Raw genomic sequence first — 27,725 nt, 5'->3', positions numbered from 1 at the left:
TCCGTGTGTCGTTCCTTCCGCATTCCCTCACTTCTCCCGCCGGTGGATCGGTTCCTGACTTTCCCCCCCGTGTTTGTTTCCCCTCATCGCCGGTGCCTTCTGCAATGCTGCAGAAATGGGCAGCAGGAGTCTCAAGCGCCAGAAAGTGGATCTAGATTTCTACCTCCGCCGAGTCTTTCAGAAGAAGTCGTTTCGGTATGTTCCAGCCGTCCACCAATCTCTAATCTAGAACCCGAACTAAACGGACTATATAGTCCCCTCCAGCGTGAAGTGATCTCCGCAGCGATTGACGGCCACGATGTGTTTTTGCAGGCAAACACTTCCTTCGGGAAAAGCCTGTGCTTCCAACTACCTGCAGTGATTAGCCATGGCGGTTGGTCCTCCATCATCCGTTTGGTCACTCCGCTTCCCAAAATGCATCTAACACCCTCTTAAGTGACCATCGTGATCTGCCCTTTATTGGCGTTGATGGTCAGTTTCTAAGACAGGTACATTCGTGAGCGGCTCTAATGTACCACGCAGACAGATCAGGTAAAAACACTCCAAGCTCTAGGAGTTGCAGTAGCAACGATCAACTCGACAACTCCCATTACCGAAAGACGTCTAATCTTGGATGATCTACTGTCGGGCCATCCCAAAACCCGGCTCCTCTACGTAACGCCGGAGCTCTGCCAGACCGAGATGTTCCGACGCAATCTCCAAACCATTCACCACCAGGGAGAGCTAGTTCGAGTTGCTATCGATGAAGCCCATTGCATTAGCGAATGGGGTCATGACTTTCGGCCCGCATACAAAGAGTTGGGTTGGTTTAAGCGAACTCTGACCAATCCACCGGTCCCAATCAGTGCCCTTACAGCGACTGCAACACCTCGTGTCCGGGAAGATATCATCAAACTCCTTGGATTGGACGCTTCCCAGTTGAAGATCTTCAATACCCCTTCTGCACGTCCAAACATCCACTATGAGATTAGGTATCTTGATGATTTTGCTAGTGACCCTACAGAGCCGGAAGGTTTCCAGATCAACAACCTTGTCTCATGGCTACAGTCTGTTCAGGCTCGAAGAGAGGCCATAACAGCGGCTGCTCCTGCCACTCTTCCCCCAGTATCCGGGATTATCTACGTGCCTCTCCGAACCGTCTCGGACAAACTTGCCCCTGCCCTCGCAGCAAGTTGGCCAGGCCGCATTCACGCAGTGGCTTACCACGCTGGCCTATCCTCTGAAGATCGAAACCGCATACAGTCCGAATGGACATCGTCCAAGATCTTCCCTCAACACACAGACAATAACGAATCACCACAGGTGCCAGCATTCTATATAATCGTCGCTACTACTGCGTTTGGCATGGGCATCGATAGCCCCCACGTCCGCTTTGTTATCCACTGGAGCCCGCCGCGGAGCTTTGAAGGGTTCGTCCAAGAGTCTGGTCGTGCAGGTCGTGACGGCCGTGCTGCCGCATCAATCGTCTACTACAATACTCAAGAGCGCGACAGGATTCTTGACCGTCTGCAGCGAGACATCGAGAACGCTCGCAACCGCACTGGCGGCCAAATGAATCATCAGAACACCAGGACACAGACCACTGTTCAAAATCAGCTTTCTAGACTCGCAAGCTTCGAGAAAGTGATCAGCTACTGCGAGAATACTACACGATGCAGACACGACCTGATAAAGGATTTCTTTGGAGACATCGAGCTTGAGAAGATGGGCTCCCAGGCCCCTACATCGTCTGGGGCGCATTCCAGTGGGCCAAATGCCTCGCCATGTGACTTTGCTTGCGACTTTTGCAAAGAAGGCCGGCATGCCCTTGCCAAGCGGAAGGCGAAGATGGCACCTGAAAGTCGCCCGGACGACTTTGTCGATATGAACGTACCGTGGTACATGCAAAAGATGTTCCCTGGCGTATTTTCCTGAGACTGAGACCTGGGGGGGGCCTGAAGTCTTGTATATGGATCTCATGAATATTCCGGGATTCTCTCAACCGCTCGGTATAGAGATACTGTATCTTGCAGGTCTACCACTTCAGTATACCGATACTATTATGACCGTTATTTCTCGGATCAGTGTACGGCGAAGGAACCAGTATGATGATTCAATGGCTGGAATGAGATTTTTACGTTGGCCCCCAGAGAGCAGGTGTCATCCTACCAGAAACAACTCAGGGAGAACGCCAGGTAGATCGCTGGGAAAAAACAGCACCAAATCTTTTAAACATCAAGGAATAAGCGCAGACTTCCGACTTTGCTCTACAGACTTTGGCAACGCAGATCAAACCTCGGTTGGATGAGAACGACAGATCCACCAGGACGCGAGGGACTAAAGTTACAGACGGCCGAGATGCGACTATGTGGTCGATTGGTTCGCTGGCAGGCAGGGTATTTCGTTGCGCCCGCATAACATCACCTGCTTCGTATTCGTATATAAAGATAACTTTCCTTTGTCTCTAGGCTATGTTGTGATAGCTCCTTGATCATACTGTCACAGTCCTGGAGGGGGAGGGACCTAAAATTGAGCAAGACAATCAGTATCAGCGCTCGAACACGCGAGCTACATGTGCAAGATGGGACTTACCGCGCTATAGCTACCACCAGGCGGGGGAGGGGGTGGAGGAGAGCCGGATCCCGGAGGCGGAGGCGGAGGAGCCTCGCTGGCCGGTGGGGGCGGCGGAGGAGCAGGGCTTTGGGACTGCTGCTGCTGTTGTTGAGCGGCAGCTTGCTGGTAATACTGGTAATAGGCGACGTAGTTCTGGTATCCGCCGTAGGCCGCATACGGATCGGAGCCGTAGTACTGGGCATACTGAGCGCTGTAGTCTGGAGTGCCGGTTCCCGAACCGCTCGCGCCCGCGGCTTGTGTTGACGGACTCGCTGTCGCAGAGGGCGAGTTCTGGTGCTGATGGTTACTACCGTAACCACCACCGCCGCCGCCACCACCACCATAGCCTCCTCCGCCGTAGTGATACCGGTCTCCGCGCTGGCCGCCATAGCCACCGTAGCTGTGCTGAGGCGGGTTCTCCTTGAAACGCTGGTACTGTTCCCGGACATTGGCTAGCAGATCCTCACACAGAGCCTTTGCGCCCTGGACGTCGTTTGGATCGGGACCGCTGGAAAGTGTTAGATGCTGGGTATAGGTTTTGTTTGAGGGGGAGAGGGTAATCCCACTTACGCGACGTGCAGAAACATCGGCTCATCGCTTTCCCGGCCGGTACTGGGTTCCATGAAGCCCGAGCCACGGCCCTTGATTTGGACCTTGCACCGGGTCTTCTGCTGGATGTGCTTGACGTATGCACCGCCCTGTCCAACAACCTGGGCGCGGAGGTTGAATCCCGGGATCGGCTCGAGATCCACAGGAATCCGCTCCTCGGGCCATTTGCGCTGAATTTCATTAGTCCTTGATCCGGTAGGATAGCCTTGTGTGACCTGGTACATACACGGCCGTACTCATCCCGCTCCACTTGTTCGGGCTCCCTCCGACGGAATCTGCGCTCATCGACGAGATTGGGGAGCTCCTTCTTCATGAGGTCGTCGATCAAAGCGACGGCCTTTTCGAGGCCTTCCTTGTTCGTGCTCGTTACGTGGAGATAAAGCGGGGGGTTCTGCAGCAATGCCGGCAAGGCCTCGTGTTAGATCATGGCGTCCGGTCATTGGAGAAACAGGGTAGACGTACCGCCGCGGTGGCCATGCTCTTGTCCGGATAGTAATTCCCTCTGGTCGTGACATCTTAAAAGAATAAATCATGAGCTTCCTTCTTGAGTCAAACGTTGATAAAGTATAATATGGAATGAAGGCGTACCGGCGCCAGTTTCTTCTTTGATCTAGATATCACGCAGCGGAGGTCAGCAGATGCAAATGAGGGCAAGTGGGATGCTATGCATGATGTTGACTTGGGTAAGCTTTAGCCATAACCACACATAAAAACGAGGACAAAGGAAAGGAAACCAAGCCAAGGCGCAGGGCGACGACGGCAGCTAGCTTGCGACAAGTGTGCCTGGAGGATCAGCGGATGCAGTAGGAGTAATTACCATCTTCTGAGTAGAGCCTTTAGTCAGCGTGTAACGGTTGCGCAAATCATTAATCTCAATATCCTTGATGTAGTCTCCATCCGCAACATATATATCCGTGTTCAACTTTCCCGCAGCGTCTGCGCCGGGCGGCGAGCCGGATGGCATGGGGCTGGCGGTCTAAGTAGGAAGAAGAATTAGCTTTGCTTGCGTGGATCGAGTACCGAAGCAGTATGTCCCATGCTTACCGAGCGAATTGGGGGAACGTCGACATGTTGGATCCCTTCCTTTGCTTGCAACTGGGCGTTGATCTTCGCCGCGGCGGCCGCTGTGAATCATTCCATTAGTTCTGCTAGTCCCGCTCCCAATTCTTGCCACTATCCAATGGTGTCGAACGTACCAGCTGCGGCAGCGGGATCGGCCTTCTTCGCAGGATCTGCGCTAGGACTCCGAGGCTCACGACTGAGAGGGCTGCGGGCTCGAGTCGATTCGGACTGTCGCGACGACGGAGATCGAGAACGGCGATCGAAGCGCGATGGGCGTCGCACTTCCGGCTCGGTCTGATCGAAGCGGGAGCGTTTCGAGCGGCGGTCGTCCATGATGGTCTTAGGATTGCAAAGGGGGAGACAGGAAAGTGAGAGAAATCGAAAGACCCAGGTGAGGTGGGAAGGCAAGGCAGCAAGGTAGGCCCGAAAAGGCCAAGATAAACTTGCAAAGGACTTTCGCAGGCGGTGGAGTTTAGACGATCAGCCCGGTGGACGCTAGTGTAACAACCGCAGAACAGCAGCAGCAGTTGCAGCACGGGGGGGGACGCCGGCCTGGGACTCCGGAGAAGTTAGCGGCCAATGACAGCGCCCATGTAGGTAACAGACGAGAAAAGATTCCATACCGACCGTCTGCTTCCTAGGATCCGGGGGAAAGTGTTCGTCTAACGGAGCTGGACTAGACTGGATGGTCTCGCGAGACTCCCACTTGAATCGTTGCAGAGCGTGAATGCCACCGATCGTATCAGACAAATCGATCAAATTCACGACGATGAAGGAGAAAGAGCCCCGATCATGTGATGACCAGGGACTCCGTATAGATACAGGGGCACTAAGCCCCAAACAGGCAGACGGTATGGTCACGGCTGGTACAGACGGGACTGAGTCAGCGCAGTCCCCGAGGTCGGAAGGCCCGCCGGTATAAAATGCGCTCGATGACTGCGGACTTCAATCTCCGCCCCAGCTGAAAAGGACTGCTGCCCATTTCGCTCCGCCTGCCTTTCCTTCGAAGGCCAATCCGCGGCGATCATGGCTTTCCGGCGTCCTCTGATGCTGTCCTCGACAGCATCGGCGCCTTTCCTCTCCGTGACGAGCAGAACCTCGCGACTGGCCGCCTCTCTCCCCCGATTCACCACCACGTCCCTCCGGGCCTCCTCCTCCAGCTCGACCTCAGCCCTGGCTTACAAGGCCCTGCATCGCCGGTCGCCTCTCCCTCTGCCCGTCTCCGATGCCTCGCCGCAATGGGACGCCCCCACGGCCGTTTCGTCCATTCTCTACGAAACTCCCACCACGCCCACCAACCCTCCCAAGCGCCATATCCTGAACTGTCTGGTGCAGAACGAGCCCGGTGTGCTGTCCCGCGTGTCGGGCATTCTCGCCGCCCGTGGCTTCAACATCGACAGTCTCGTCGTCTGTAACACCGAGGTGGAGGATCTGTCTCGCATGACCATCGTCTTGCAGGGTCAGGACGGTGTCGTCGAGCAGGCCCGTCGTCAGCTCGACGATCTGGTCCCCGTCTGGGCCGTCCTCGATTACACCGACTCGGCTCTGGTCCAGCGCGAGCTGCTCCTCGCCAAGGTCAGCATCCTGGGTCCCGAGTTCTTCGAGGAACTGCTCCAGCACCACCGCGAGATCACCACCCCCGGCGATCCCACCGAAGGCCAGAAGGACAAGGCCGAGGGTCAGGTCGCGAAGCCCGAATTCCACCCTCGCAACCTGCCCCACAGTCAGGCCTTGAGACACAAACACGAGCATCTCGATGCTATCACTCGTCTGACTCACCAGTTTGGCGGCAAGGTTCTCGACATCAGCACCAACAACTGCATCGTTGAAGTGTAGGTCCCCTCCACCCCCCCCATCCAAAACAATCACCACCAATACTAACCCACAAACCAACCAGCTCCGCCAAGCCCTCCCGTATCGACTCCTTCATGAAGCTCATCGGCCCCTTCGGTGTCCTGGAGTCCACCCGGACCGGTCTGATGGCTCTTCCCCGTTCTCCTCTCTTCGAGCCCAGCGAGGAGATCGAGAAGGACGCCTCCGACGTCGTCGACGCCAGCACCCTTCCCCCCGGTTAATTGCTATGTCTTATATCCCGCAATGAAAAAGCCGATGTATTTTTTTGCTCCCCCTCATCCTCTGGAACTTAATCCTGGTGTAAATTGGACATGGTCCGTCTGTCGAGTTAGGCTTCTCTTGACTTAATACGTTGAATACGTCTGCATTCTTGCTTCCTTTTTTTTTATTCGGTGTATTGCGGTGTGGTACATAGTGGAGGGTCGCCGTAAAGTCGTAGATTTCGAGCTATGCTATGCTATGCTATTGGTATGGACCCGCATCACCACCTCCAGATAGAGGCGCACATGCACCAACTACTACAATTACTGACCAATGAAGGTAGGTGCTCTATGATTCGTACTGGCGGTCGGTTCTAGGAGCTTAGACCTCGGGTTATACCCATATCATCCCCATATACTGGAGAGGCACATGCACCGCGCCGCCAGGTTAGTCTCTTACACCAAAGGCCACCTAGTTGAGATTCTTTTTGCTGGCATTGAAGAAGGCAAAACGGCAACAGCAATTCCAGTCGCATTCTAGTTGAATTTTCCAATTATCAAGACCAGCTCAATTTTCACCCAATCCTGGACGCCTGATCTATCCTGTAACGCCGCGAAAGGAGACGATTGGAGCCCGCTTGTAAAGCATAAAACAAAGGGAAATGAGAGGCAGAAAGGGAGGAGGAAAAAGGGCTAGAGTTTGACTCGGGCCGTGATCCCCTTGCCATGATAGAACACTACATCCCTATAGTGTTGGATCTGAACGCCAACTTGCGCCACGGCGTCCAATCCGAGAGTCCCTCCGAGGGCTTTCTTCAAGGCATCGTAGCCAATGCCGCCGAGGTTTAGGTCGACGGGCAGTCGGGGAGTGACTGAGATGCCGGGGGGTACTGCGAATGGGACCCGGTAGTCGATGGTGCCGACCTCCTCGTCACCTTCGTAGTAGGCTTGCGCGTATACTGAGGTGATGTGAATGGTGGTATTGGGGAATGGTGAGGATAATGTAAATTCGGCCGTTGATGACCAGAGGTGCATCTAGCAGCGCCCATGCAAGTTAGTTATCCTCTTGGACGGAGCGCTCTCCGGGAATAGATGATCTTATGTGCATGATATATATGGATTATATGTGATGTTCATGAGACATGAAGAGAGACGATATCCATGAAAGTAGATAATACCGTAGCGCCTTGAATAAATCCCGTCGAACCATGATCAGGGTCGTCCCCGGTACCGGGGGCTCGGGGAACGGGCACCCGAGGAATCTGGACCTCGAGCGGGAGCCTGGACAGTGCTTTCCCAAGTTTAGGCAGCCCTGGGATGGTCCCTTCATGGGTCTGAATTGTGACAGTAGTGTTGTACCCTATGATGGGGGTTAGATAGAAAGTGGTTAGAGGAAGCCTCTAAACTCACCTGAGATATAGTCGGAGAGTAACTTGCGACCAGCAGTGACCCCAGTCGAACCATCTAGAGCAAGTGGGCTCCAGAGGAGGTCCACCGGGATGCCGTCATTGACACCTGGCACGATATTGATGTCTTTCGCAGTTATATGCGCCACTTTGGAACCATTGAAGAGCAGCATGAAATCGACCAAAGGCACCGATGCTGAATACGGCGTAGGATTGGTGGCATTGACCCGGGCCTTGACAAGGAGAGACGAGGCGGTAGTAGTTCCCAGCTCCACCGACTCAATATGCGGACTCAACTGGTCCAAGGAGCCACCATAGGGAGCTACAAAAGGTCAGTGTATAGCCTCAATAGTGAGTTCAAGGGAACGTACGCTTCACCACAACTTCCCCCTGGGCTGGTATCTCACGGACGGTAAAAGTGCCCAGCCCCGTGGTGACCTCCGCATCTACACTGGCGGCGACGTCAAGCTTGATCCTTTCTCCTTGGAAGATCAAGGCTTGAAGAACATCGGTCAAGACGTCCTCATCGGTCACCTCAAGCGGCGCTTTCTTGATACCAAAGTCGATATACAACGCTGGCGAGCCATCAACGTCGTCTAACAAGGTTGAGTTGGCCGGCTGCCATTTGTGCAAATCCAGGATTCCAAGCTTACTGCCCCTGTAATACACATCAGCAGTAGCGCGGACCCTGGGAACATCCAACTGCAGGCCCAGTTCTTTTGGCAGCCCAATGAGCACCTTGACCAGTGCGGACACTGTTGGCTGCGAGTCAGGAGAATCGGGTTCTGCAAATGGATCAGGTAGGGAAAAGTGCACATCCGACATTGTGAAGTTTCTGATAAGGTTGTCAAGGGCATGCCCAGTAAAGCTCAACGGAACTGTCACGCTTTTGAGAATATCCACGACCCAGTCAGGGGTCGCTAGAGATGGTGCGTCAGCCCCACGAACATAAACGGTGGTTCCAAGTCCCTGCATATAACTCTTGACTAGGAAATCGAGAGGAGAGCTTTTCTCCCCCGGACATACTCGAGTCAAGTCGTCAGAGAGACCCCTAACAATTCCGGCGACGTCAACTAATGTTGGCTGGCCAGGAGTAACTGGGAACTCTTGGGTCGTGGCAGCAGCTACCAAAATCTGCGGGTCCCCTGGAGAGCAATTGGGGACCAGGATCTCGAATCCGAGGGGAGGGATACTCAGGCTAAACGGCGAATCGAACTGAACCACAACTGAGGCATCAACCGCCATGGCGCCTTGGTGACCAGCGTCTTCTGGATCGTGGACGTTGAAGTTGGTGATGTTGACTGTGGGTATGGCAGGAAAATCGTCCTCTGGAGCCATGTTAGAAGGCTATAGGGAACATTCATGTAGTGAGACTGACCAGTGAAAGTCATAGAATCAGAGAAAAATTGCTGGCCCAGGGTCAGCAAACCCGATTTGAGGTCCACCACTGTTCTCCCCGTAACGGTGAGATGCTCCAGTCTTCCATCTAACCAGTCCAACGCCACGGAGCGGATGCCTTGAATTTCCCCGGGGACCAGCTCTGCCAGGAAATTGACATGGTTTACGTGACCATTCTGCACGTTTACTTTGATAGCAGGCAATGATGCTGTGCCAACGAGGATGTTGCCATACTCTGGAAGCATTACTTCGACTTCTGACTGGCCGGTCTCGACTTCCCTTCCAATCCAGGTGACAAAACGACCAATGTCTCGCACGGGTCTTTTCTTAATACGGCGCGCATCGAGTACCAACTCTCCTTGGATCCGAGCTTGAAGGCCATCCACAGTTGCTGACTCAATTGAGACATTGGTGGGCGTGAATACCACCGCTTCCTTGGCATACTCCTTCACGGCAGCTGGGGCGATAAAGGCGAAGACGAGAATCACGACCACAGCAGCCACTGAAAGGAGAGCGCAGAACACCGGCCACCGTATGCTTCCTCTTCGTTTCTTCAGGGTCCCATCGGGGGAAAGGGCTCGAGTATGTTCGGAAGAAGGTCGTCTGGGAGCGGTCCCGCCGTATCCCAGTAGATCATCATCTCGACGGACGAGGAGAGGAGTCGATTCGGAAGATAGTTCATATGGATGAGGCTCTGAATCCGGGCGATAGGCAGTCTTGCCGATAGATGTTGAGGACCGAGGTGTGGAGGGAGCTTGTGGTTCCTCATCCAGCAGAGGCCTGCTTGCCTCCTCAGCCATGGTGGCTGGCGCTAGGGAGCGGGGACAACGATAAGGGCGGAGGACGACAGAATGACGAGCTCGCGATATCACGATAAATCGCTATTAGAAGGACCGTAGGGATCGATGTGGCTGCTTGGCCAAGGATATGGGGGTTAGGAAAGATAAATAATAAGCAGGGCAACGGCAAGTCGAGGACTCGAGGCAATCATGGGTTGAGCTGGTGTCACGGCGAGGCCCGGTACGTGGAGAGCACGTCGGCCAGTCCAGCCTGCTGATCGCCAACGTAAGGCTGGTCCGGGCGGTGTGGGGATCAACTGCCCTGGTCAGCGCCTCCCCGCCGTTTGCGATGCTGGAATCAATGCTCGGGAATGTAATGCTGGTGTCATTTTCCTGTCCGGTCAAGTGATGTTTCTGTTGAGCCCTGTCTGCTTGACATTTTTGCTGCCGTTGAACCGGGAGAGGGTCGCCTGCTGGGCTCGCTCGCAGTCGGCCCAATCTGCTCCCCAACGGCTATCTAGTGCGACATGGCGTGTCTTTAAATATATACTGTCCAGGTTAGTCTGTTAGTGGCTAATATTCCTCCGGCACTAGGCCGATTGCAATCCGATGGCATGCAGTTGGCCATCTAATAATTAACAATGATCTCAGGGACTGGTACTTTGTAGCAGGAATGGCTTCCCGGATGAAGAATACCGGGAGGTGGCAGAGAACCTCTGGGTCTTGGCCATCCAGTCCTTCCCACCCAACCATTCTTCAACTTCATTTAAGCTTATTGCTAGTTCACCCGTGAGCAGCTCTAAGTCGACTGGAAATCATTTCATCTTTCCCCGTCATCCCGAACGAAAGACCGTCTCGACTCTCCGCCCTGCTTGCCCGCATTTTCACATGCCACCCGCGCACGGACGGAGTCGAGCTCCAGCCGACGGTGGCTCGATCTCCTCCTTGAACCCCGACGATCTCCACGATTCGGTTTAATAGCCCATTGCATCCTCTCTCCATCCCGAATATTGTTCTTTTCCTTTGGCCTCACATTCTCCGTCACACGAGACCACCCAGGGGCTGTTCAGTGCAGCACTCCGCGCCATGGATGTGAGTACATTCCCTTCCCCAGATCCACCCACCCACTGACTAACCCTCATCCACAAGTCTTCACAGCCTCAAAGCGGTTTCCGATCACGCCGCTCATATCCGGCCTTGCATCATGTGTCTCTATCTCCTCTGAATCCTCGATTCCCCATCGACGATGACACTGATGCTCCAGACTACTTCTCTGCCCGCCACGAAACCCCGAACACCCCTAGCGCAACAAGGACCTCTTATCTGTCTAGCTTCTCAGTCCCGGGAACCCCAGGTGTGTTATCCCACTCACACTCCCGTAGCGGGTCCCGCGTTCGACACAATACCCGAAGCAAGAGCTCCACTCGCATCCATTCCAGCGACACCAACCTACAATCCCAGGGCGTTGCCAATGCCCTCCACCACCACAATGAATCTCAACGAAGCAGAACCCCTCGCCGTCACCCAACCGATTCCACCCCTCACCACCACCAAGACACAGAATGGATGCTCCGAGCCGGCATTGCCCTCGCATCCTCGACCCGCGAAGAAAAAGGCCAAAGCTGGCTCGTGAAACGGCAGAGTTCAACCAGCCTTGTCTCCGACGGCCACCAACTTGATCCAGATAGCCAACAACAATGGTCATCCAGGAGCACTCGGCATTCTCGATCCGGCCTCTCCACCCCAGCCGCCTACTCTCGTCGAGCCTCCCGCTCTCGGCCAACCAGTCGCAGATCCAGCAGACCCGATCTCGCCATGACCAGCCTCGACATAACGCGGGCAAGCACAAGACGAGACATGACCACCACTACCAGCGGCATCCACACCCCTCTCGAGACAGACCAAACCCGTCATCTGCTCCCCGATTTCGTGGACGAACGCATCCGCGACGAGATGGCCAACATCCAGCACGACGAAGACGAAGATACCTTCAGCACCACCTCAACCACCGATTCCATGCTCGCCTCCGAAGACGAAATCGACGAACAAGAACTCCAGCGTCTCACCCGAGAACAAGGCTTCGGCCTCGGCAGCTGGATCGACCGAATGGTCGAATGGACCCTTTTCGGCGTCGACGACTGGCCACTCTCCGCACCACCACCCCCAATCGAACACCCCAATCATAACCAACTCCTCCCACAAGAACACGAACATGACCACCCCACCGAAGAAACAGACACCATATCCATCGCAGACTCCGACATCGGCTCGGTTAGCGAAAAACCAGGAGAGCGTGGCGGATGGGAAGATGCAGGATGGTTATTCCGTATCGTGAGACGAGCATTATCATGACAAGCCCCCCTCCCTTTCACCTCTTTCATCCCCTCTCCATAATAAAATAGGATAGGACAGGATAGTTAGGATACACTCCACCCTAAGAAATACACCACACATACCCACTCCGTACTATATACTGTGTAACAACAACTCACAAAAGGTACTTACATCCCCACATAGCATAGCCACATACAACCTACCTACCTACAACCCATGCACAAGCCAAGTCGGGCTAAGCGCATCCTTCCACAAGTAGATAGTAGGTACCAGCACGAACACGTAACCGCATACGTACGCCCAGAACGATCACTGACCAACCAAACCCTACCACTGCATTCTGCCGTCGGATGACTGACTTGGGTTACTTTGTTGAGGTGCCTGCATTATGTACTATATATGTGGCTTTGTATTAGTGGTACTGAATGTTATATGATGGAATGGATGGGGATGGATGGGTTGGATGGGATGGTGTGTTGGTTATACTACAGGATGCTGTTTAGTTGGTTTGGGGTGGTGGGTTTTGTAGCAGGTTATATATATATATGTTTTGTACTACTACGTATCTGTTAGAAGCAGGTGTAGTTGGGCACGTATTTCTGCTGTGCTAAGGAAATTCCGGTTGTGGAACATTGGGAGTTGGATGGGTGGAAGATAGGACAAGCGATCATGCTATGTATAGTTGATGATATTGACTATCCCGGACAATAATACTCCTTTTTATCTTATGCTTTACTGACATGTAATGTAACCTGACCCACCAAAGATGGCAATATATGAGGCCTCCCAAAACCGAAGAATGATCCTGACACCAGTAGTATTAAGGGAAAAATAGTAAAGGGTATACATGATAGGGTGAAGACAAGGAAATGCAGCTGGGCTGAGAGATTGGTGGTTCCACGGCGCTTCGAGTATGTGTCGTCGAGAGAAATGGGAAACATGAAGTGAAAGGAAAAGAGAAAGAGAACGTCGATGAATGAAAGCGGAAACCATGCGGTATTGAAACAATGCAGGGGCATGGTGCAGTTCGGAACAGGAGAAAGAATGAACCTGGGCCTTGATCTGGCAATCTAGAAATAATGATGTTGGCTTCCAGAAATATGACACAAAAGCGGAAAAGAATATAAAGATATTTGCTTGCACACTGTAAACGCCAAGCTGACCCTCAACTCTAGTTCATGCAGAAGGTAATCGTGATCGTATCATACGTGGACGTGCACGGTCGAGGATTTGGACAGAGCCCCGGGTTTCGAAGATGAGATGGTGAGGTTGGAATCGAGGAACAAAGCGGGTGGCGAGTGGCCGTTTGCTGACCACTTCACCAAGGCCCAACTTTGACGGGGGTACCGAGCCCGTATGTGCCCGACAGGAGCTGTTCCCGAATGGTTCCAAGGTCATTACCTCCTGGGCTGCTGTAGCCTTGGGCATCCGGTCTGTGCATCCACCCCAAACTGGAACCAAGCTCGTTGACGGCTGCCTGCAGTTTACCGCCCGAGTTGTGATTGTGCTTCGCCAACTTCTGATCCCAACCGCCGTACTGTAACTGAATTCCACCGCCGCGCTTCGCTGCCTCCCGGATCACCAGAATCCAGGCTTTGCAGATCTCGTCGTATGCCGAGTCCCGCTCGAGGTTATTCTGCGGTGTGTTCCACCGGGGCAATGCGTGAATTATGTCGGTCGCACCGTCGAGATAGCTCAAAGAAACAGACGACTGCGTCTCGTGGGGCGGTAAAAAATGTGGTGTGAAGTCACTCAGGGCATCTAGAAGATTCCCTAGCGGTTGTCGGACTCGATTGTATGCGTAATCAGATTCGGAGTTGCCACCGAGGGGGAAGGATGACTGGAGTGCAGATTCGTAGTTTCGAAGCACTTGAAGGGCAGATGCCACACTCGGTCGAGGTGCCGTCTGTACCACTTCCTCCACTAAACTTGGATGACGCTCACACATGGTCCGAAGTATGCCCCGGAGAGCATCTGTGTCCAAGGTCTCTAGGAGCCGGGGGAGGGCGAGAGGCCGCCCGCTGACATTCGGGCGAGCACGCTTGGTGTTCCGATTGACCGGGAGGGTTCTAGGGGTTAAGGCGGGAGAGTTGGTAGGTGACGCTGACATTCGACCGTCATGATCATTCTCATCATCGGCTTTCCGTTTGCGGTTGTTGGGTGTGTGGATGGGGGTAGACACTGGAATCAGTCAGCCTTCGAACACCCCAGACAGCCGGCAACCCCAGGAGATGCACTTACTTGGACGAGAGGGAGAGGGACGGCAAAATTCGTAGAAGTGATGAGGAGGCACAGGTGGTGTAGCCACCAAGCTGTTCATGATGGCCACAAACAGCTGGATGGCGAAGGGGGAGAGAGAGAGGAAGTTGAGGGTGACCGGGGAAAACAAAGATGAGGGACCGAGGGCCAGCGAGGAGCACGAGGAGGTGTCTAGGGGGGGGGATAAGGAAAGAGATGAAGCAAGGGAAAGACGGAGTGCAGGATGGAGGATGAAGGGGAGACTTTCTGAGGTGGTGGGGAAAGAGAAAGAGTGCGAGAAGCGGTGGACGGCGGGTTGCGGGAGGCAACGCAGGCCTGAGATGCATTTACCGCTCCATGAATTTCCTCCTCGCCATTCTTACAGATATTACATCGTACATACAAGCATCCTCCTGATTTGTGGCAAAAACCCTATTATCCAGGCTCTGCAGCTGCGGCATCAACCGGTCTTGGACCACTTACAGTCCCCCAAGGCCCGCATGACCACATCCTCGTCAAGCGTCAACTTTAAACCCGTCCGATAAACGGAGACAAGTCAACCGCCTGGTCTCACGGCCTGGCTATCGCAAGATCTGAGACCATGATCGGTCTCGTTTTCTCCATTGCCGTCGCAACCTTCATCCTGTCATGCAAGCCGACAGTACTAATCTCAAACATGTCTTTGCATCCAATGTCCACTGGCTGACGTTGCAACGCCATCGTAATCACGTCTGCAGTCTCATTTTTTGGCACCCGGATTGACGACCACTGCGCACATTACTACCCCAGACCAGGAGTTACTCCACAGGCTGCAACCTTGCCAGCCCTGCAGAGAACGGCACCAAGTCTTGCCCTTAGTGGAACATGAAGCTGAAGATGTCCAGCTACCCTGGTTTCCGGGTAGTCGGGATCGTCTTTCAAACTTATTCCCCGCCTGTTCAATTTCCGATATGCTTTTGCATCATTGCATTTGGCCTATCCACCCAACTATTATGGATCCCAGGAGTTGAAGCGAGTGAAACCCCAAGACCATGGGGATTCACATCGTTACTCATCGCGGAATCCGCGATCCCACAGTCTTTACCATCATTGACATCCGACGAGACGTCAGCCGAAACATCATCACATTGGCAACTGATCTGATGGTCCGGACATCCATGTTCCATTGAACTATATCCAAGCCACTCGGTCGACAGTTAGCTAATAGTCGAACGCACACCGTTTGACTTGCGAGGTTCGCTCGTGATCTCGACCAATGGCCCGGGAACTACCCTCCAACGAGTCTGAAACCACATGGAATCGTAGCAGGTCTTAGAGCAGCTCTATGATCCTGTCACTGGCTGCAGAGGAACGACGCAGCCTCGCTCGAGCTGTCGTGAGAGTATAGAATACGGGTGCCCTCCGATATCCTCCATCCTAGCATTCATCATTGGACCCCTTGCTACTCCTCTAAGGCATAGACCCAGAGCGAATACTATCCCTAGAGGTTCACATCAAGAACAAAGAAAAACACCAACATAGACCATCCAAAGCGCAGCACAAAGCCCCTAGCAGTACTCTTTCAACCCCCCCGTAACCCACCCCCCTACGCAACCCCCAAACAATGAATAAATAACTGGATACACACCTAAATCCTCACCCCAGCACCCCCTAGAGCCTCCTCCCCCCATCAGCTATCACCCATACCAGCACCACCCGACACAAACCAAAAAATATATACAATCGACCAACCACGAGCCAGAACAGCCAATACAGAAAACAATCCCAGCCATCCATGTCGCGAATACGATAGGCATACAGCAGTGAAAGGTAAGATTACCGTTGGCTTTAAAACCGAGATGTCTAAGCACCGACTCCTCGCGTATGCATTGACCGGAGTGCTGGGTTGCAGAGGCACGGGGATACTACTTGTATGGAAGGGAGGGACGTATTCTAAATGGGAGGTGACACTTCGTGTGACGGTGGATTGGGTTTGATATATTAGTTGTAGTGGTTGTGGAGGAGGTGGTGGTGTCTTAGATGAGAAGTGAAAGGAACAAATGAAGAGCCAATTAGGATGATGAGATGAATACGAAACCAAAATAAGTCACAAGCGCTTGGTGTCGCTGCTTTAGCTATGTATCTAGGAATAAGGTGTAGGTGATGGTCACATATAAGAAAATCAAAAAAGGAACATCCCTCATTTACAGATAAAAAGAAAAGAAAGGAAGAAAGGAAAAAGCCAAATCCTTTTGGAAAGCCTGACGCCAGAAAAATGCGACCACCCAGACATACCGTGCAATCATCCTACACATCGGGGACGACGAAAATACCGACCCAAGGAGATACAAGAAATAATGATAGCAGCACCTTACAGGTACAGGGATTGGGCGGCGACAATGTCCCTGCGCACCTTGGTCAAGGCCGTCTCGAATTTACCCTCCAGTTCTTCGCTGCCCATGACCTTGGCTGCCTGCGCCATCTGTCGGAGACACTCTTCCAGTCGGCGGAAGACGCGAATCAGACTGCCTTCGTAGACGTCGGTCATTTTACTGCACGAGGAGAAAGCCCGGTTAGCAATCTAATTGCAGAGTTTAAACGTCGGTGAATGGTGGACCCTCAAACTTACCAGATGTCAGCAAACGACTTGCCGTTCGCCCATTCGAAGATGACCTCCATCAGCTCCCAGTGGAAACCTTGCACGTATTCATCCTCGTTGACCGCCAACTTGGACTCCTGCGACACCTTGGCGACGGTCCGAGCCTGCGCTTGGATCTCCCTGAGGGGTTTCGCTAGGTCTTCCCGTGTCAGAGCAGGGGTCTCCTTGGTCTTCTCCTCAAAAACGAAGACGCTCAGGGCCGCTGCCACTTGTTCCGGCGTAAGGTTATTGAAGAAACCGTTGAAGAGGAGCTCGCTGAGCATCAACTCGTCGCCGGTACTAATTTCACAGGCCACGCGCGCCTTCAACTGGACCACTTCGGCCTCGTTGATAAATCCGAATCGCCGGAGCACTCGCTTACGGCATTTCAGTTCATCGAGTTGCATAATGGCCATGGCCTCCGAAATCTTCTTCTTCGTCTCCTTGATCTTACTTCCGAGTTCCACCTTTTCGGAGTATTGATCATATAATTCCGGCAACCGAGGGGAATTGTGCAGGGGGTTGGAGAGGAGACGAGACTCGAGAACTTCGATTTTCTGCAACACGGATTAGTCAATAGCCCTCATGGTCAAAACGGATCGGATTCTTACCCTGAGTGTCTTCTTGAATTCCTCATCCTTAATGCCCATGTTCTCGATAGGATCCAGGGGAGCAAGGCCATCCGGGAAGCGTCTCTTGACTTCATCGAGGGTACCCTTCATATTATTCCGTGCGTCCTTCGAGTTCAAGTCTTTGGGAAGGCGAAGGCAGACGTGTGCAATGCTCTGGATACAGCTGAGGACAAGCGGCACAACTTCCATGCGGGACTTTTCATCTCCCTTGGGCGGCCTGACACCGGAGGGCAAATCCTCGAATGACTTAGTGCCCACGGAAGCTCCGTCAGCAATGTTGAGCAGAACGTCAACCACGTGTTTCTGGTGATCAGTAAACTCTTCGTTCGGATTCTTCGGGATCTTGCGATGTTTCCAATTAACAACGATACCCCAACCGTAATCATCATCCTTGTGCTTGATGTGAACCAATCGTCCCGGGGTGAGATATGAAAGGCAGTGTTCGGGATGGCTGATCACCGCTTGCACATCATCGCCGAATCTACGAAGCTGCTTGCGCAGATCGTAGTATTCACGGATGGTTCCTTCGTCAGGAATGTTCGCATTGGCACGCCTCTCTTCGAAGTCCTCAAGCTCTGTATCCCGGTTAGCAGATAGTATAAGTAGATTGATCAACGAGCACATACGTTTTTCGAGCTCAGCGACACCAGCGGTGTTCTGGAATTGGTAGAAACATTTCTCGAGCATAAACTCCGGCGAGATGCCCTCCACACGCATGAGGTTAAGGATCATGTTGTAACCCAAATGGAAGGCCGAGTTCAGTCGATCCTGCTCACCACGGACGATTTCCTTCGCCACGGCGGGGTCCATCTCCTCTCCGACCATCATGATCACGATACCACGATCATCAAGACCTCTTCGACCAGCACGACCAGACATCTGGATGAACTCTGACGGTGTGACCCAACGCTGGCTGAAGCCGTCGAACTTTCGGACGCTTGTGAAAACAACGGTCCTCGCGGGCATGTTAAGACCAATGGAGAATGTTTCCGTGGCGAAGAGCACCTTGATCAACCCTTCCTGGAAGAGAATCTCAATCGTTTCCTTAAGGATCGGAAGAAGTCCAGAGTGATGGACACCGATACCTCTGCGAAGAAGAGGGAGGATATTCTGGATCTGAGGCAATTCCCTGTCCTCTTCAGACAACATCTCAATTGCACTGTCGAAGACTTTTTGAACCATCTGTTTCTCGGAATCGTCATTGAAGGCCAAGTTTTTCATCTGCAGAGCGCAGTTCTCACACTCGCGCTTGCTGAAACTGAAAACAATCACGGGGTTCAAGTTCTTGAGCATGACCATCTTCACAATCTTGAAGATGTCGCTCTTGTCCTGGTTGCCGCCCTTGTTCAACCTCTTATCCTTGCCCTTTCCTTTCCGCTTGGCCATCGGGTCCGATGGATCGTCGCCCTTCTTGTCCGCAATGCTGCTCATGGCCTTCTGGAAGTTCTCTTCACGGAAGACTCCCTTCTCATCCACTACAAGATGCATTCCCTCCGATCCGGCCGGGAAGAAGTAGTGTTGTAGCGGTGTCGGTCGGAAATCGGTATAGACGACATGGCAGGGTTGATTGTGCATCTTCGTTACCCACTCGGCGAACTGCATAGCATTGGGAATGGTGGCGGACAAGAAGACGTATCGGACCTTGTCTGGCAACAAGATAATGGTTTCCTCCCAGACCACACCTCGGACTATAGCGTATGTCAGTAATCAGTAGATACTTCTCGGATGGGTCAGACGCACTCGCATCACGCATATAGTGGATTTCATCGAAGATGACCCACGCGACTTCACGCATGATTTCAGAACCACGGTACAGCATAGATCGCAGAATCTCAGTTGTCATGACCAAGCAGGTGGCTGTTGGGTTGATAGTAACATCTCCCGTCATCAGACCCGCATCACCGAATTCCTCAGCAAACTCTCGGTACTTCTGGTTACTCAGCGCCTTGATCGGACTTGTGTAGATGACTCTCTGGTTGTTCTTCAAGCACTGCGCGATAGCATATTCGGCGACCACGGTCTTTCCAGCACTAGTATGAGCTGAAACCAAAACACTCTCTTCTCTCTGAATCGACGCGATCGCAACCTGCTGGAATGGATCCAAGGTGAACGGCCACACTCTTGCGGGGGTCTCCGGCGGCTTGTGTTCGGATATGGGCACATAAGGATACTTCGGTGGGATGGCGACCTGATGGCGCACTTGGTGGGACAGCTTGACGGAGGTAGAGTCGTTGACGCCCTGAAGGCCTGCCGATCCAGCAACTTCACGCTCCTGCTCCGTCTCGAATGAATCCGCTACCACGGGTTCCGGTTCCTTCTCGAGGCGCGGGCGTTTCGCATCCGGTTGTTCATTGCTGTCCGCGACGGGGCTTTCTTCGTCCTCCATAACGTCATCTTCTTCAGCGGGCGCATCGACGGGCGCAATATCTTCCGTGGTCTCTGTGGCGGCGCCGTTGTCCTTGACATCGCCATTAACCTGCCGCTTCTTGCTCTTATCCTTCTTGGAACGTTTGGGAGCTCCCTCAGCAGGCCTGGCCGCCTGGGGCTGGTCCTCAAAGACGTCGAAAAGCTCATCCATTGTCGACAGTCAGCCACAAAGGAAGCTGGAACGGACACTGGCCTCGACGGTTGTGACGTTCTGCTCCGTCTCACAGATGGGCGATCGCACCGAGAAATTTCAATGAACCCGTTGAGAATAGCGCCGTGTGATTGGCCCAGACCAAGTAAGGCGGTGAGTGGCTGCCGGCGAAACTTGCCGTTCGGAACGCCATATCACGTGAGCGGACCTCCGGGGGGCAGCCGGGAGTATCGTTCCACTCGACCTGCTCGCACCTCCGCCTGTTGATATCAGTAGGATTGTCTCGACCGTCGTGCTTGTTGCCTCTCTCAAAGTGCGTGAATTGTTCCTATCCCCATTCCCCCTCCCAATTGTCTCTGACAGTAATCAAGATGTACGCTGCTTCCGCCCTCCGCGCCAGAATGGCCACCTCCTTCGTTGCCCGTCGTGGCTTTTCCACCACCCGCGCCCAGCTCGGCAGCCCTTACCACTACGCCGAGGGCCCTCGCTCCAACATCCCCTTCAACCCTCTGACCAAGTACTTCTTCTGGAGATACTGGGCTTTCATGGGTTTGTGGCCCAATTGCTGTGTAATTGTCGCGGATCGGTGTTGGTACTGACTTGCTTACTCTAGTTACCGGTTTCGGTGCTCCCTTCGCCATTGCTGGTATGTTGCCGTCTACCCTGCGGGATCCCACATTCGCCTGTCTAACATATCATTACTACAGTCTGGCAGACCTACAAGACCCGCTAAACGCTCGTTCGTGCTGTTCCACACGCAATGGCTTGGCTGGGCATTGGAAATTGGTCGAGAATGTATCCTACGTCGGAAGTGCTCGGAAATTGTGTATAAAGCTAGAGAATTTATTGTGCTCTGATTCAGGAAATTCCGGGGGTAGTTTCACCCCCATAAAGGTTGTAGTTTGGGAGAAACGCCGTGTGGTGGTGGTTGTCTGATGCCTTATTAGAATATGGATGAAGTCATTGGTCGATTTTTTGTCAGTAGGAAAATTAAAATCTTTGGCTCGGCATCTGATATGGTATTGTTCGCAATTCCGTTGGCGACGCGCGAAGGAAATAAGCTCTCCTCGTGCATTTAATAATCAACTCTATGAGAGTAAATTACCTCTAGATATCATTTTTGATTTTCCTTTTTCTTCTCACCCTCCCCAGTGAAGCTTCCGTCGATTGATGGCGGCGGGGTAGAACAACTACTCTTCAAAAGATGCGCAACCTCAAAACCGTGCGCCTCGCCGAGGTGCAGCTCCAGAACGAGCTTCCTTTGACGTCAACAGCCTGGGATACAGCTTCGGATGCTGTTGTTTGTACCTTTGGACCTACCGCGTCTAACCCAGTCATTGAGCTTCGCAGGAAACGCCATGACGCCTATTTTTCAGATCCCATAGGAGCGGATGCATTTGAGTGCATCGCATCCTGGGATGCGCCATGCCCACTACCAGATCTGGAATGCGACCGGGTTCTTTCTTTGCACTACTTTGCAGACAACCTCACTGCCTGTCTGGTGCTGGAAGGAGGTGACATTATCATTGTCCGTGAAGAGCCCCTCCCAGGCGAGGATAAGATTGAGATTGTGGGTAGTGTTGATGTCGGCATCACAGCGGCTGCATGGTCTCCGGATGAGGAGCTGTTGGCCTTGACCACCAGAGCCAACACGTTCCTTTATATGACGAGGGAATTTGAAAACGTTGCCGAAATCACTTTCACGCAAGAGGACCTCCAAGCCTCGCAGCATGTCTCCGTGGGCTGGGGAAAGCGCGAGACCCAGTTCCAGGGTAAACGCGCCAAAGCTCTTCGGGATCCCACTGTCCCCGAGAAGGTGGACGAGGGAAAGCTAAGTAGCAGTGATGACGGAAAGACGACCATCAGCTGGCGTGGTGATGGTGCATATGTCGCTGTGAACAGCATCGAGGCTGGCGTCAGGCGTGCGATCAGAGTTTACTCGAGAGAAGGAACCCTTGACAGCATCAGTGAGCCTGTGGATGGCCTGGAAGGTGCTCTCAGTTGGAGGCCTTCTGGTAATCTTATCGCGAGCATCCAGCGACGCGAGGATAGGATTGATGTGGTCTTCTTCGAAAGGAATGGCTTGCGCCATGGGGAGTTTACTCTCCGTCTCACCGAAGAAGAGCGCTCCACTTGGGCCTCGAACATTCATCTTAACTGGAATGTTGACTCGACTGTACTTGCGGTGCAGTTTCACGACAAGATCCAATTCTGGACAACCGGGAACTACCATTACTATCTCAAGCAGGAGATCCCAATGGTAGTGAACCCCGAGTATCCTTACCCGTTTGTCTTCAAATGGCATCAGGAGAAGGCCCTGCGATTTATTGCGGGTGCTTCAGGTAATTGATGGATTTCAATCAACTTCAGGGTTACTCGCTAAAGTTTTCCCAGGGTCGATGTTGGATGTGGACTTTGTTTTCGACGTATCTCAAGGCTCTACCACCAGTCCAGATGATGTCGGCGCTGTCGCTGTCATTGACGGAAGTATGTTACTACCTCCGATATTGAGTGGATCTATTCTGACTGATGTAGAAACTCTGAAGTTGACCCCTCTGAGGCTGGCGGGAGTCCCTCCCCCAATGGCTCATAATGAGTTGGCACTAGACTCGAACATTGTTGACGTGGCCTTCAGCAAGTCAGGAACGCGGATTGCTGTCCTTATGAAGGATTGCTTTTCCGTCTTCCTTTGGTCTCTCAAGACCAGGCCGGTCGTTGCGCCAATCCTCGAGTCGAGCTATCCGCTGTCAGAAACGACAGACAGCCGACCCCGGCAAATCGCCTTTGCGAACGAGCATGAAGTTTACATTCTCTTAGACAATGGCCCGAACAATACCTATATCGAACGCACCGCTCTGGAAACACGTTCTACTCAGATTGCGTATCAGGCAGCGGACTCGGAGCAAGTCCTGTCAATTTTCACGTCTCTGGGTCACGATGCCTTGTGGTTTTCCCATGTCAAAGCCCCTAACCAACCGATTGGCTACTCCTATATCTCAATGCCTTCTTCGAATGAGTTCCAGGTTCAACCCTGGCTCGAAAGCCCGACTGTCGATACCCACTGGGCCAAGGCGGTGCAGATTTCTGAGGACGAGGTAAGCCCCTCAGGCATTTGCGGTCTATCAGTGGCTAAACTTTCCAAGACTATCTTGGTGTCCATGGCAAGATCAGGTGCTCTGTATGCCAACAAGCGGCTTCTCGCAAAGAATTGCACTTCTTTCCTCGTTACGCCGGCCCATATCCTGTTCACAACTTCCCTACATCTGATCAAGTTCGTTCATTTGACTACGGCGGAAGGTTAGCAAAGTTGATAGTCCACCTGGCCTTGTGTTGGCTGACTTTACATCACAGAGATGGATATACCTCCGGACACACCCGAGACCGACGAACGGTGCAGAAGCATTGAGCGTGGCGGACGTCTAGTAACAGTGATGCCTACGACATTTGCCGTCATCTTGCAGATGCCTCGTGGCAACCTTGAAACCATCTACCCCAGAGCTCTTGTCCTGGCTGGCGTCAGAACCTTCATTGACCGTAAGAACTACCGGGCTGCATTCTTGACCTGTCGTAGTCAAATGGTGGATATGAATATCATCCACGACTATGCCCCGGAGCAGTTCATGGAGAACGTTCAGCTGTTCGTGGATCAGGTGAAAAGAATTGATTTCATCGATGAGTTCATCTCTCGTCTTAGGTATGTTACTCACCTAGTCCTCAAGAACCCCGGCTGATTATGCTCAAGTGAGGAGGACGTCTCCCAGACTCTCTACAAAGACACCCTGAAAGCGCCCAAGGCGGATATCGCGCAACCTGGACTTGTTGCATCCGCACCCAATAAGGGCAGCAAGGTCAACCGAATCTGCGACGCCTTTTTGTCTACGCTGGAGAAGCGGTTGGATACCAACCTGCACAACCTGATTACTGCGCACGTCTGCAAGTCACCACCAGATCTCGAGTCCGGCCTGCAACTGGTTGCACGCCTGAGAGGTTCGTACGCCCATTCTTAATGCCCAATTATGTACTTACCTCCTGCAGAAAACACACCCGAACAGGCAGACGACGCAATTGAACACATGTGCTTCCTGACGGATGCGAACCGTTTGTACGACAACGCACTGGGTCTCTACGACCTTGAACTCACGTTGCTCGTCGCCCAGCAAGCCCAAAGGGTGAGATTCTCTATATCTAACTCACCCAACTAGACTAACATTACCAGGATCCCCGTGAGTATCTGCCCTTCTTGCGCAAGCTGCAGCAGCTACCCGAACTCCGTCGCCACTTCGAGATCGACAACTACCTCGGACGGACCTCCAAGGCTCTCAAGCATCTGCATGCTCTCAACGCTCATGACGAACTCCGGGCATACACAATCAAACATGTCCTGTACAAGGATGCCATCGACCTGTACAAGTACCAGGCCGAGCAGCTCCGCGACACCACCCACCTTTACGCCGACTACCTATTCGATCGGTCTCAGTACAAGGAAGCAGGAATCGGTAAGCACCCCAATAAACACCCAACCCACATCACCAAACAAAACTAACCACCCCACCCCCCAGCCTACGAATCCCTCGAGCTCTACACCGACGCCTACAAATGCTACCACCTGGCCCACCTCTGGCGCGAATCCCTCTACTGCGCAATGATGGTCCCTCTCTCCGCCTCCGAGCTCGCCAACCACGCAACAACCCTAGCCAGCACCCTCACCGAAGAATCAAAGGACTACATCTCGGCGGCCCAAATCCACGCCGACCACCTCCGCGACATCCCCGCCGCGGCCCGTCTCCTCTGCCGGGGCTCTCGATTCTCCGAAGCGACTCGTCTCCTCGCCCTCAACAACCACCAAGCCCTCATCCCCGAGATCGTCGACTCCGGTCTCGCCGACTCCATGGGCTCCATGACCGACCTCCTCGCCGACTTCCGCTCCCAACTCAACGCCCAAGTGCCCAGGATCCGCGAACTACGTATCCGCCGCGCCACCGACCCCCTCGCCTACTTCGGAGGCGACCCCACCATGGGCGACGGCACCGGCGTCGACATCCCGGACAACGTATCCCTCGCGCCCACCGACGCCTCAACCCTCGCGGGCCGGAGTATGTTCACCCGGTATACCGGAAACACCGGGAAAACCGGCAAGACCAGCTCGTCGCGGCATACGTCGAAGACGCGGAGGAAGGAGGAGCGGAAGCGCGCACGCGGTAAGAAGGGCACGGTGTATGAGGAAGAGTACCTGGTGAATAGTGTGCGACGACTGCTTGAGCGGGCGAATTCGACGGTGAGCGAGGTGGAAGTCCTTGTTGATGCGTTGTTGCGGAGGAATATGCGGGAGCGGGCGGCGGCGATTGAGAAGGCCATGCAGGAGGTGTTGAAGTTGTGTGCGGAGAGTCGGGAGGAGGTGTTTGGGGCTTTGGTGGAGACGGCGAAGGAAGGGGAGGAGGGTGATGGGGAGAATGCTGATGTTGGGGCTGCGGCTGGAGCGGGAGAGGAGTTCCCTGGGGTTGGGGCTCGCGGAGGGCAGAGTGTGTTTTGGGATAGTGTGACGGCTACGGCGAATGTTGGGAAGGGTCGTGAGGTTCCGGCGGTTAAGGAGCTGAAGGTGTCTGCGCTGTTGAACTGAGGTTGTGCATTTTACTGTTTTTGCGACGAGGTCATTAAAAGTCATAGATTTGAAATTAAGGGAATCAGACAGCTAATCTGGTTCAATTAAATGCTTATATGTGGCGTATGGAGCAGGTATTAATAGCCCAATTGGAAGTATATACGGAATTGAATCTCCTAGAACTGGCGATGCTAGAAGACCAATAACCTGGGAAGTTTGCAACAGATGCAAAGCATGGGTATCTTATCTCAAGATGATCCGTTGTTCAGGACTCTTGACTCATTAGTTGCGGGTGTTTCAGGCCTCCCAGATGAGATGCAGTCTCTAGCAAGAGAGAATATCACCCTTCTCGCTGACAAGATGCTCGTCCACCGAGATGGGGCCCTCACCAACACCAGTCAGGATCACGCGGCTCACTCCATCCTTGAGCGACTCCACAGTCCGGGGATCCACCTGGTCCAGGGACACACCCGGGGCGGTGAGGTTCCTCAGAGGCTCATAGAAAGGACCCTCCCAGCCCTCACCCTCCTCGCCAAGGATAGCCTTAATGGTACCGGCAACAAGCTCGGTATCCTTCTCAAGGTAGTAGATGACAGCGTTCGGGCCAGCATCGAAGGTGTAAGCACAGACGGTCCGGCCAACTGCGCGGTTGATATCGTGCACAAGTCTGACGGCAGCACGGGAGACGTCGTTCATGTAGAAGATCGGGGGCCAAGAGTCCAAGCAAGTGGCGTGGAAGCCGTTAGAGTCGCGCATCGTGATCTCCGCAAAGGCAGGGAAATCGCGGTTCTGGATGGCGGTCTCAATGGCAGCCATCCGCTCCGGGACAACGGTGTTCGCGCGGGTAGCGAAGAGGTTGGACGTCGCGACGGTCGTCTGCATACCCTCGGTGCTGGGAACGTCCTTCTTCGCAGCGCTGACAACTAGGACAACGGCGCGCATCTCAGGCCAGTGGGACTGGGGCGCAACCTCCTCTGCCAGGCTGTCACTACCATCCTCCAGACTTCCAGCGCGCCAGGCGACGTAGCCGCCCATCAAGGAACGGCAGGCGGAGCCAGATCCCTGGCGAGCGATACGGCTCAGTTCGCGGGGAGACTGGGGCAGCTTGTAGAGGTCTGCCACGGCGCGAACGAGAGCCGCAAAACCGGCAGCGGAGCTGGCGAGACCGGCGGCGGTGGGGAAGTTATTCTCGGAGACGATGCGGAGAGGGAAGGTGGACAATTTGGGAAGCGAAGAGTCGGCCTCCTCAAGCTCACGACGGAGAGAGCGCAGGCTGGCCAGGCAGGCAAGGGTACGCTTGGAGGACTGGATGTCTTGGAGGTTGCCGTTCAGGGTCAGCTCGTCCTTGGCGGGGTAGAAGGGTGCGCAAGAGGCGGTCGTGAGGGTACGGAGGGAACGCTGCGAAAGCGTGACGGAGAGGGAAGAGTTGGTAGGCAGGTTGAGAACAGCATCACGTTTGCCCCAGTACCTATTTCACCAAGTGTTAGAATCCACAATGCGTACTTGCTATGGGGTAGTACGGGGTAAGCATGGAAGAGCATACTTGATGACGGCGATGTTGACAGGGGCGGTAGTAGTGGCCCGGAAGACCTGGTTGTCGGCGGGAGCAGCCATTGTGAGCCTAAGGGAATGGAGTCTGGTGATAGGAAAGGGGTTGAAGAGGAGATTGAAGACCTCAGGGGATGTGGAGGACAAGCGATGGAGGGGCGGTGGATTTCCCTGTTGGGAAAGTTCGGGGGCGCTTTTGTTGTTCATGGGCCAAGGCGGTGAGCGGCCAGAATTTGTCCGCCTTTCGCCGGGCCCAATCGATTTGCAATCAAACTTCAT

General features: G+C 53.6%; 12 protein-coding genes across 12 annotated transcripts; 6 read left to right on the top strand and 6 right to left on the bottom strand.

Moving 5' to 3' along the window:
* The first annotated feature begins 68 nt into the window (after window positions 1–68).
* On the top strand, window positions 69–2,036 carry BO80DRAFT_82065 (putative RecQ family helicase RecQ). The gene is made up of 4 exons (XM_025724820.1): window positions 69–195; window positions 255–373; window positions 437–471; window positions 523–2,036. Exons 1-4 carry the CDS (start codon window positions 116–118, stop codon window positions 1,912–1,914), a joined length of 1,626 nt encoding a protein of 541 aa, XP_025580143.1. The 5' UTR covers window positions 69–115; the 3' UTR covers window positions 1,915–2,036.
* BO80DRAFT_421020 (KH domain-containing protein) lies at window positions 2,001–4,688 on the bottom strand. Its single transcript, XM_025718503.1, has 9 exons — window positions 4,398–4,688; window positions 4,246–4,325; window positions 4,019–4,177; window positions 3,790–3,811; window positions 3,664–3,716; window positions 3,428–3,592; window positions 3,163–3,371; window positions 2,572–3,100; window positions 2,001–2,502 (listed from the first exon to the last, which is right to left on the bottom strand). The coding sequence occupies exons 1-9, from the start codon at window positions 4,594–4,596 to the stop codon at window positions 2,479–2,481; spliced, it is 1,440 nt and encodes a 479-aa protein (XP_025580142.1). The 5' UTR covers window positions 4,597–4,688; the 3' UTR covers window positions 2,001–2,478.
* Window positions 4,689–5,289: 601 nt separating this feature from the next.
* Window positions 5,290–6,338, top strand: BO80DRAFT_345073 (acetolactate synthase regulatory subunit; the record flags this gene model as incomplete). Its single annotated transcript, XM_025715307.1, has 2 exons — window positions 5,290–6,095; window positions 6,161–6,338. The coding sequence occupies 2 exons, from the start codon at window positions 5,290–5,292 to the stop codon at window positions 6,336–6,338; spliced, it is 984 nt and encodes a 327-aa protein (XP_025580141.1).
* A 672-nt stretch (window positions 6,339–7,010) lies between these two features.
* BO80DRAFT_344312 (uncharacterized protein) lies at window positions 7,011–9,921 on the bottom strand (the record flags this gene model as incomplete). Its single annotated transcript, XM_025715270.1, has 5 exons — window positions 7,011–7,352; window positions 7,496–7,677; window positions 7,728–8,045; window positions 8,095–9,051; window positions 9,102–9,921. The coding sequence occupies 5 exons, from the start codon at window positions 9,919–9,921 to the stop codon at window positions 7,011–7,013; spliced, it is 2,619 nt and encodes an 872-aa protein (XP_025580140.1).
* An 816-nt stretch (window positions 9,922–10,737) lies between these two features.
* BO80DRAFT_421015 (DUF3984 domain-containing protein) lies at window positions 10,738–12,366 on the top strand. The gene is made up of 2 exons (XM_025718502.1): window positions 10,738–10,992; window positions 11,050–12,366. The coding sequence occupies exons 1-2, from the start codon at window positions 10,987–10,989 to the stop codon at window positions 12,250–12,252; spliced, it is 1,209 nt and encodes a 402-aa protein (XP_025580139.1). The 5' UTR covers window positions 10,738–10,986; the 3' UTR covers window positions 12,253–12,366.
* A 517-nt stretch (window positions 12,367–12,883) lies between these two features.
* BO80DRAFT_81988 (uncharacterized protein) lies at window positions 12,884–13,402 on the bottom strand. The gene has a single exon (XM_025724819.1). It carries the CDS (start codon window positions 13,251–13,253, stop codon window positions 12,960–12,962), a length of 294 nt encoding a protein of 97 aa, XP_025580138.1. The 5' UTR covers window positions 13,254–13,402; the 3' UTR covers window positions 12,884–12,959.
* A 150-nt stretch (window positions 13,403–13,552) lies between these two features.
* On the bottom strand, window positions 13,553–14,554 carry BO80DRAFT_451390 (cut8/STS1 family protein; the record flags this gene model as incomplete). Its single annotated transcript, XM_025721880.1, has 2 exons — window positions 13,553–14,415; window positions 14,476–14,554. 2 exons carry the CDS (start codon window positions 14,552–14,554, stop codon window positions 13,553–13,555), a joined length of 942 nt encoding a protein of 313 aa, XP_025580137.1.
* Window positions 14,555–14,866: 312 nt separating this feature from the next.
* BO80DRAFT_421013 (uncharacterized protein) lies at window positions 14,867–15,789 on the top strand (the record flags this gene model as incomplete). The annotated part of the gene is made up of 1 exon (XM_025718501.1): window positions 14,867–15,789. A coding segment is annotated over exon 1 (274 nt), but the record flags the coding sequence as incomplete, so codon positions are not given.
* A 690-nt stretch (window positions 15,790–16,479) lies between these two features.
* Window positions 16,480–20,389, bottom strand: BO80DRAFT_421012 (ATP-dependent RNA helicase MTR4). The gene is made up of 5 exons (XM_025718500.1): window positions 19,462–20,389; window positions 18,348–19,409; window positions 17,701–18,296; window positions 17,081–17,646; window positions 16,480–17,003 (listed from the first exon to the last, which is right to left on the bottom strand). The coding sequence occupies exons 1-5, from the start codon at window positions 20,297–20,299 to the stop codon at window positions 16,823–16,825; spliced, it is 3,243 nt and encodes a 1,080-aa protein (XP_025580135.1). The 5' UTR covers window positions 20,300–20,389; the 3' UTR covers window positions 16,480–16,822.
* A 281-nt stretch (window positions 20,390–20,670) lies between these two features.
* BO80DRAFT_440556 (cytochrome c oxidase VIIc family protein) lies at window positions 20,671–21,032 on the top strand (the record flags this gene model as incomplete). Its single annotated transcript, XM_025721132.1, has 3 exons — window positions 20,671–20,848; window positions 20,913–20,945; window positions 21,007–21,032. The coding sequence occupies 3 exons, from the start codon at window positions 20,671–20,673 to the stop codon at window positions 21,030–21,032; spliced, it is 237 nt and encodes a 78-aa protein (XP_025580134.1).
* A 295-nt stretch (window positions 21,033–21,327) lies between these two features.
* BO80DRAFT_81961 (Elongator subunit IKI3) lies at window positions 21,328–26,069 on the top strand. Its single transcript, XM_025724818.1, has 8 exons — window positions 21,328–22,641; window positions 22,694–22,786; window positions 22,835–23,596; window positions 23,651–23,993; window positions 24,042–24,286; window positions 24,335–24,468; window positions 24,516–24,795; window positions 24,859–26,069. Exons 1-8 carry the CDS (start codon window positions 21,504–21,506, stop codon window positions 25,914–25,916), a joined length of 4,053 nt encoding a protein of 1,350 aa, XP_025580133.1. The 5' UTR covers window positions 21,328–21,503; the 3' UTR covers window positions 25,917–26,069.
* On the bottom strand, window positions 25,947–27,603 carry mvd1 (diphosphomevalonate decarboxylase MVD1). The gene is made up of 2 exons (XM_025717362.1): window positions 27,442–27,603; window positions 25,947–27,366 (listed from the first exon to the last, which is right to left on the bottom strand). The coding sequence occupies exons 1-2, from the start codon at window positions 27,510–27,512 to the stop codon at window positions 26,223–26,225; spliced, it is 1,215 nt and encodes a 404-aa protein (XP_025580132.1). The 5' UTR covers window positions 27,513–27,603; the 3' UTR covers window positions 25,947–26,222.
* Between the last annotated feature and the right edge of the window lie 122 nt (window positions 27,604–27,725).

The sequence above is a fragment of the Aspergillus ibericus genome (genome assembly GCF_003184845.1).
Source record: "Aspergillus ibericus CBS 121593 unplaced genomic scaffold BO80scaffold_2, whole genome shotgun sequence".
Classification (NCBI taxonomy): domain Eukaryota; kingdom Fungi; phylum Ascomycota; class Eurotiomycetes; order Eurotiales; family Aspergillaceae; genus Aspergillus; species Aspergillus ibericus.
This window is presented reverse-complemented; position numbering and strand designations above follow the sequence as displayed.

Excerpts from the sequence above, each read along its gene's own strand:
- BO80DRAFT_82065 (XM_025724820.1), top strand. The coding sequence starts at position 116 with ATGGGCAGCAGGAGTCTCAAGCGCCAGAAAGTGGATCTAGATTTCTAC. Across the intron at positions 196-254 it reads TTTCAGAAGAAGTCGTTTCG|TCCCCTCCAGCGTGAAGTGA; the intron begins GTATGTTCCAGC and ends CGGACTATATAG. Across the intron at positions 374-436 it reads TGCAGTGATTAGCCATGGCG|TGACCATCGTGATCTGCCCT; the intron begins GTTGGTCCTCCA and ends CACCCTCTTAAG.
- BO80DRAFT_421020 (XM_025718503.1), bottom strand. The coding sequence starts at position 4,596 with ATGGACGACCGCCGCTCGAAACGCTCCCGCTTCGATCAGACCGAGCCG. Across the intron at positions 3,372-3,427 it reads AGCGGGATGAGTACGGCCGT|CGCAAATGGCCCGAGGAGCG; the intron begins GTATGTACCAGG and ends AATGAAATTCAG. Across the intron at positions 2,503-2,571 it reads CTGGTGGTAGCTATAGCGCG|GTCCCTCCCCCTCCAGGACT; the intron begins GTAAGTCCCATC and ends GCTCAATTTTAG.
- BO80DRAFT_81988 (XM_025724819.1), bottom strand. The coding sequence starts at position 13,253 with ATGCCCCTGCATTGTTTCAATACCGCATGGTTTCCGCTTTCATTCATC.
- BO80DRAFT_421012 (XM_025718500.1), bottom strand. The coding sequence starts at position 20,299 with ATGGATGAGCTTTTCGACGTCTTTGAGGACCAGCCCCAGGCGGCCAGG. Across the intron at positions 19,410-19,461 it reads CCACTATATGCGTGATGCGA|TCCGAGGTGTGGTCTGGGAG; the intron begins GTGCGTCTGACC and ends CATACGCTATAG. Across the intron at positions 18,297-18,347 it reads TGTCGCTGAGCTCGAAAAAC|AGCTTGAGGACTTCGAAGAG; the intron begins GTATGTGCTCGT and ends ACCGGGATACAG.
- BO80DRAFT_81961 (XM_025724818.1), top strand. The coding sequence starts at position 21,504 with ATGCGCAACCTCAAAACCGTGCGCCTCGCCGAGGTGCAGCTCCAGAAC. Across the intron at positions 22,642-22,693 it reads ATTTATTGCGGGTGCTTCAG|GGTCGATGTTGGATGTGGAC; the intron begins GTAATTGATGGA and ends AAGTTTTCCCAG. Across the intron at positions 24,796-24,858 it reads GTACAAGGAAGCAGGAATCG|CCTACGAATCCCTCGAGCTC; the intron begins GTAAGCACCCCA and ends CCCACCCCCCAG.
- mvd1 (XM_025717362.1), bottom strand. The coding sequence starts at position 27,512 with ATGGCTGCTCCCGCCGACAACCAGGTCTTCCGGGCCACTACTACCGCC. Across the intron at positions 27,367-27,441 it reads GTCAACATCGCCGTCATCAA|GTACTGGGGCAAACGTGATG; the intron begins GTATGCTCTTCC and ends TTGGTGAAATAG.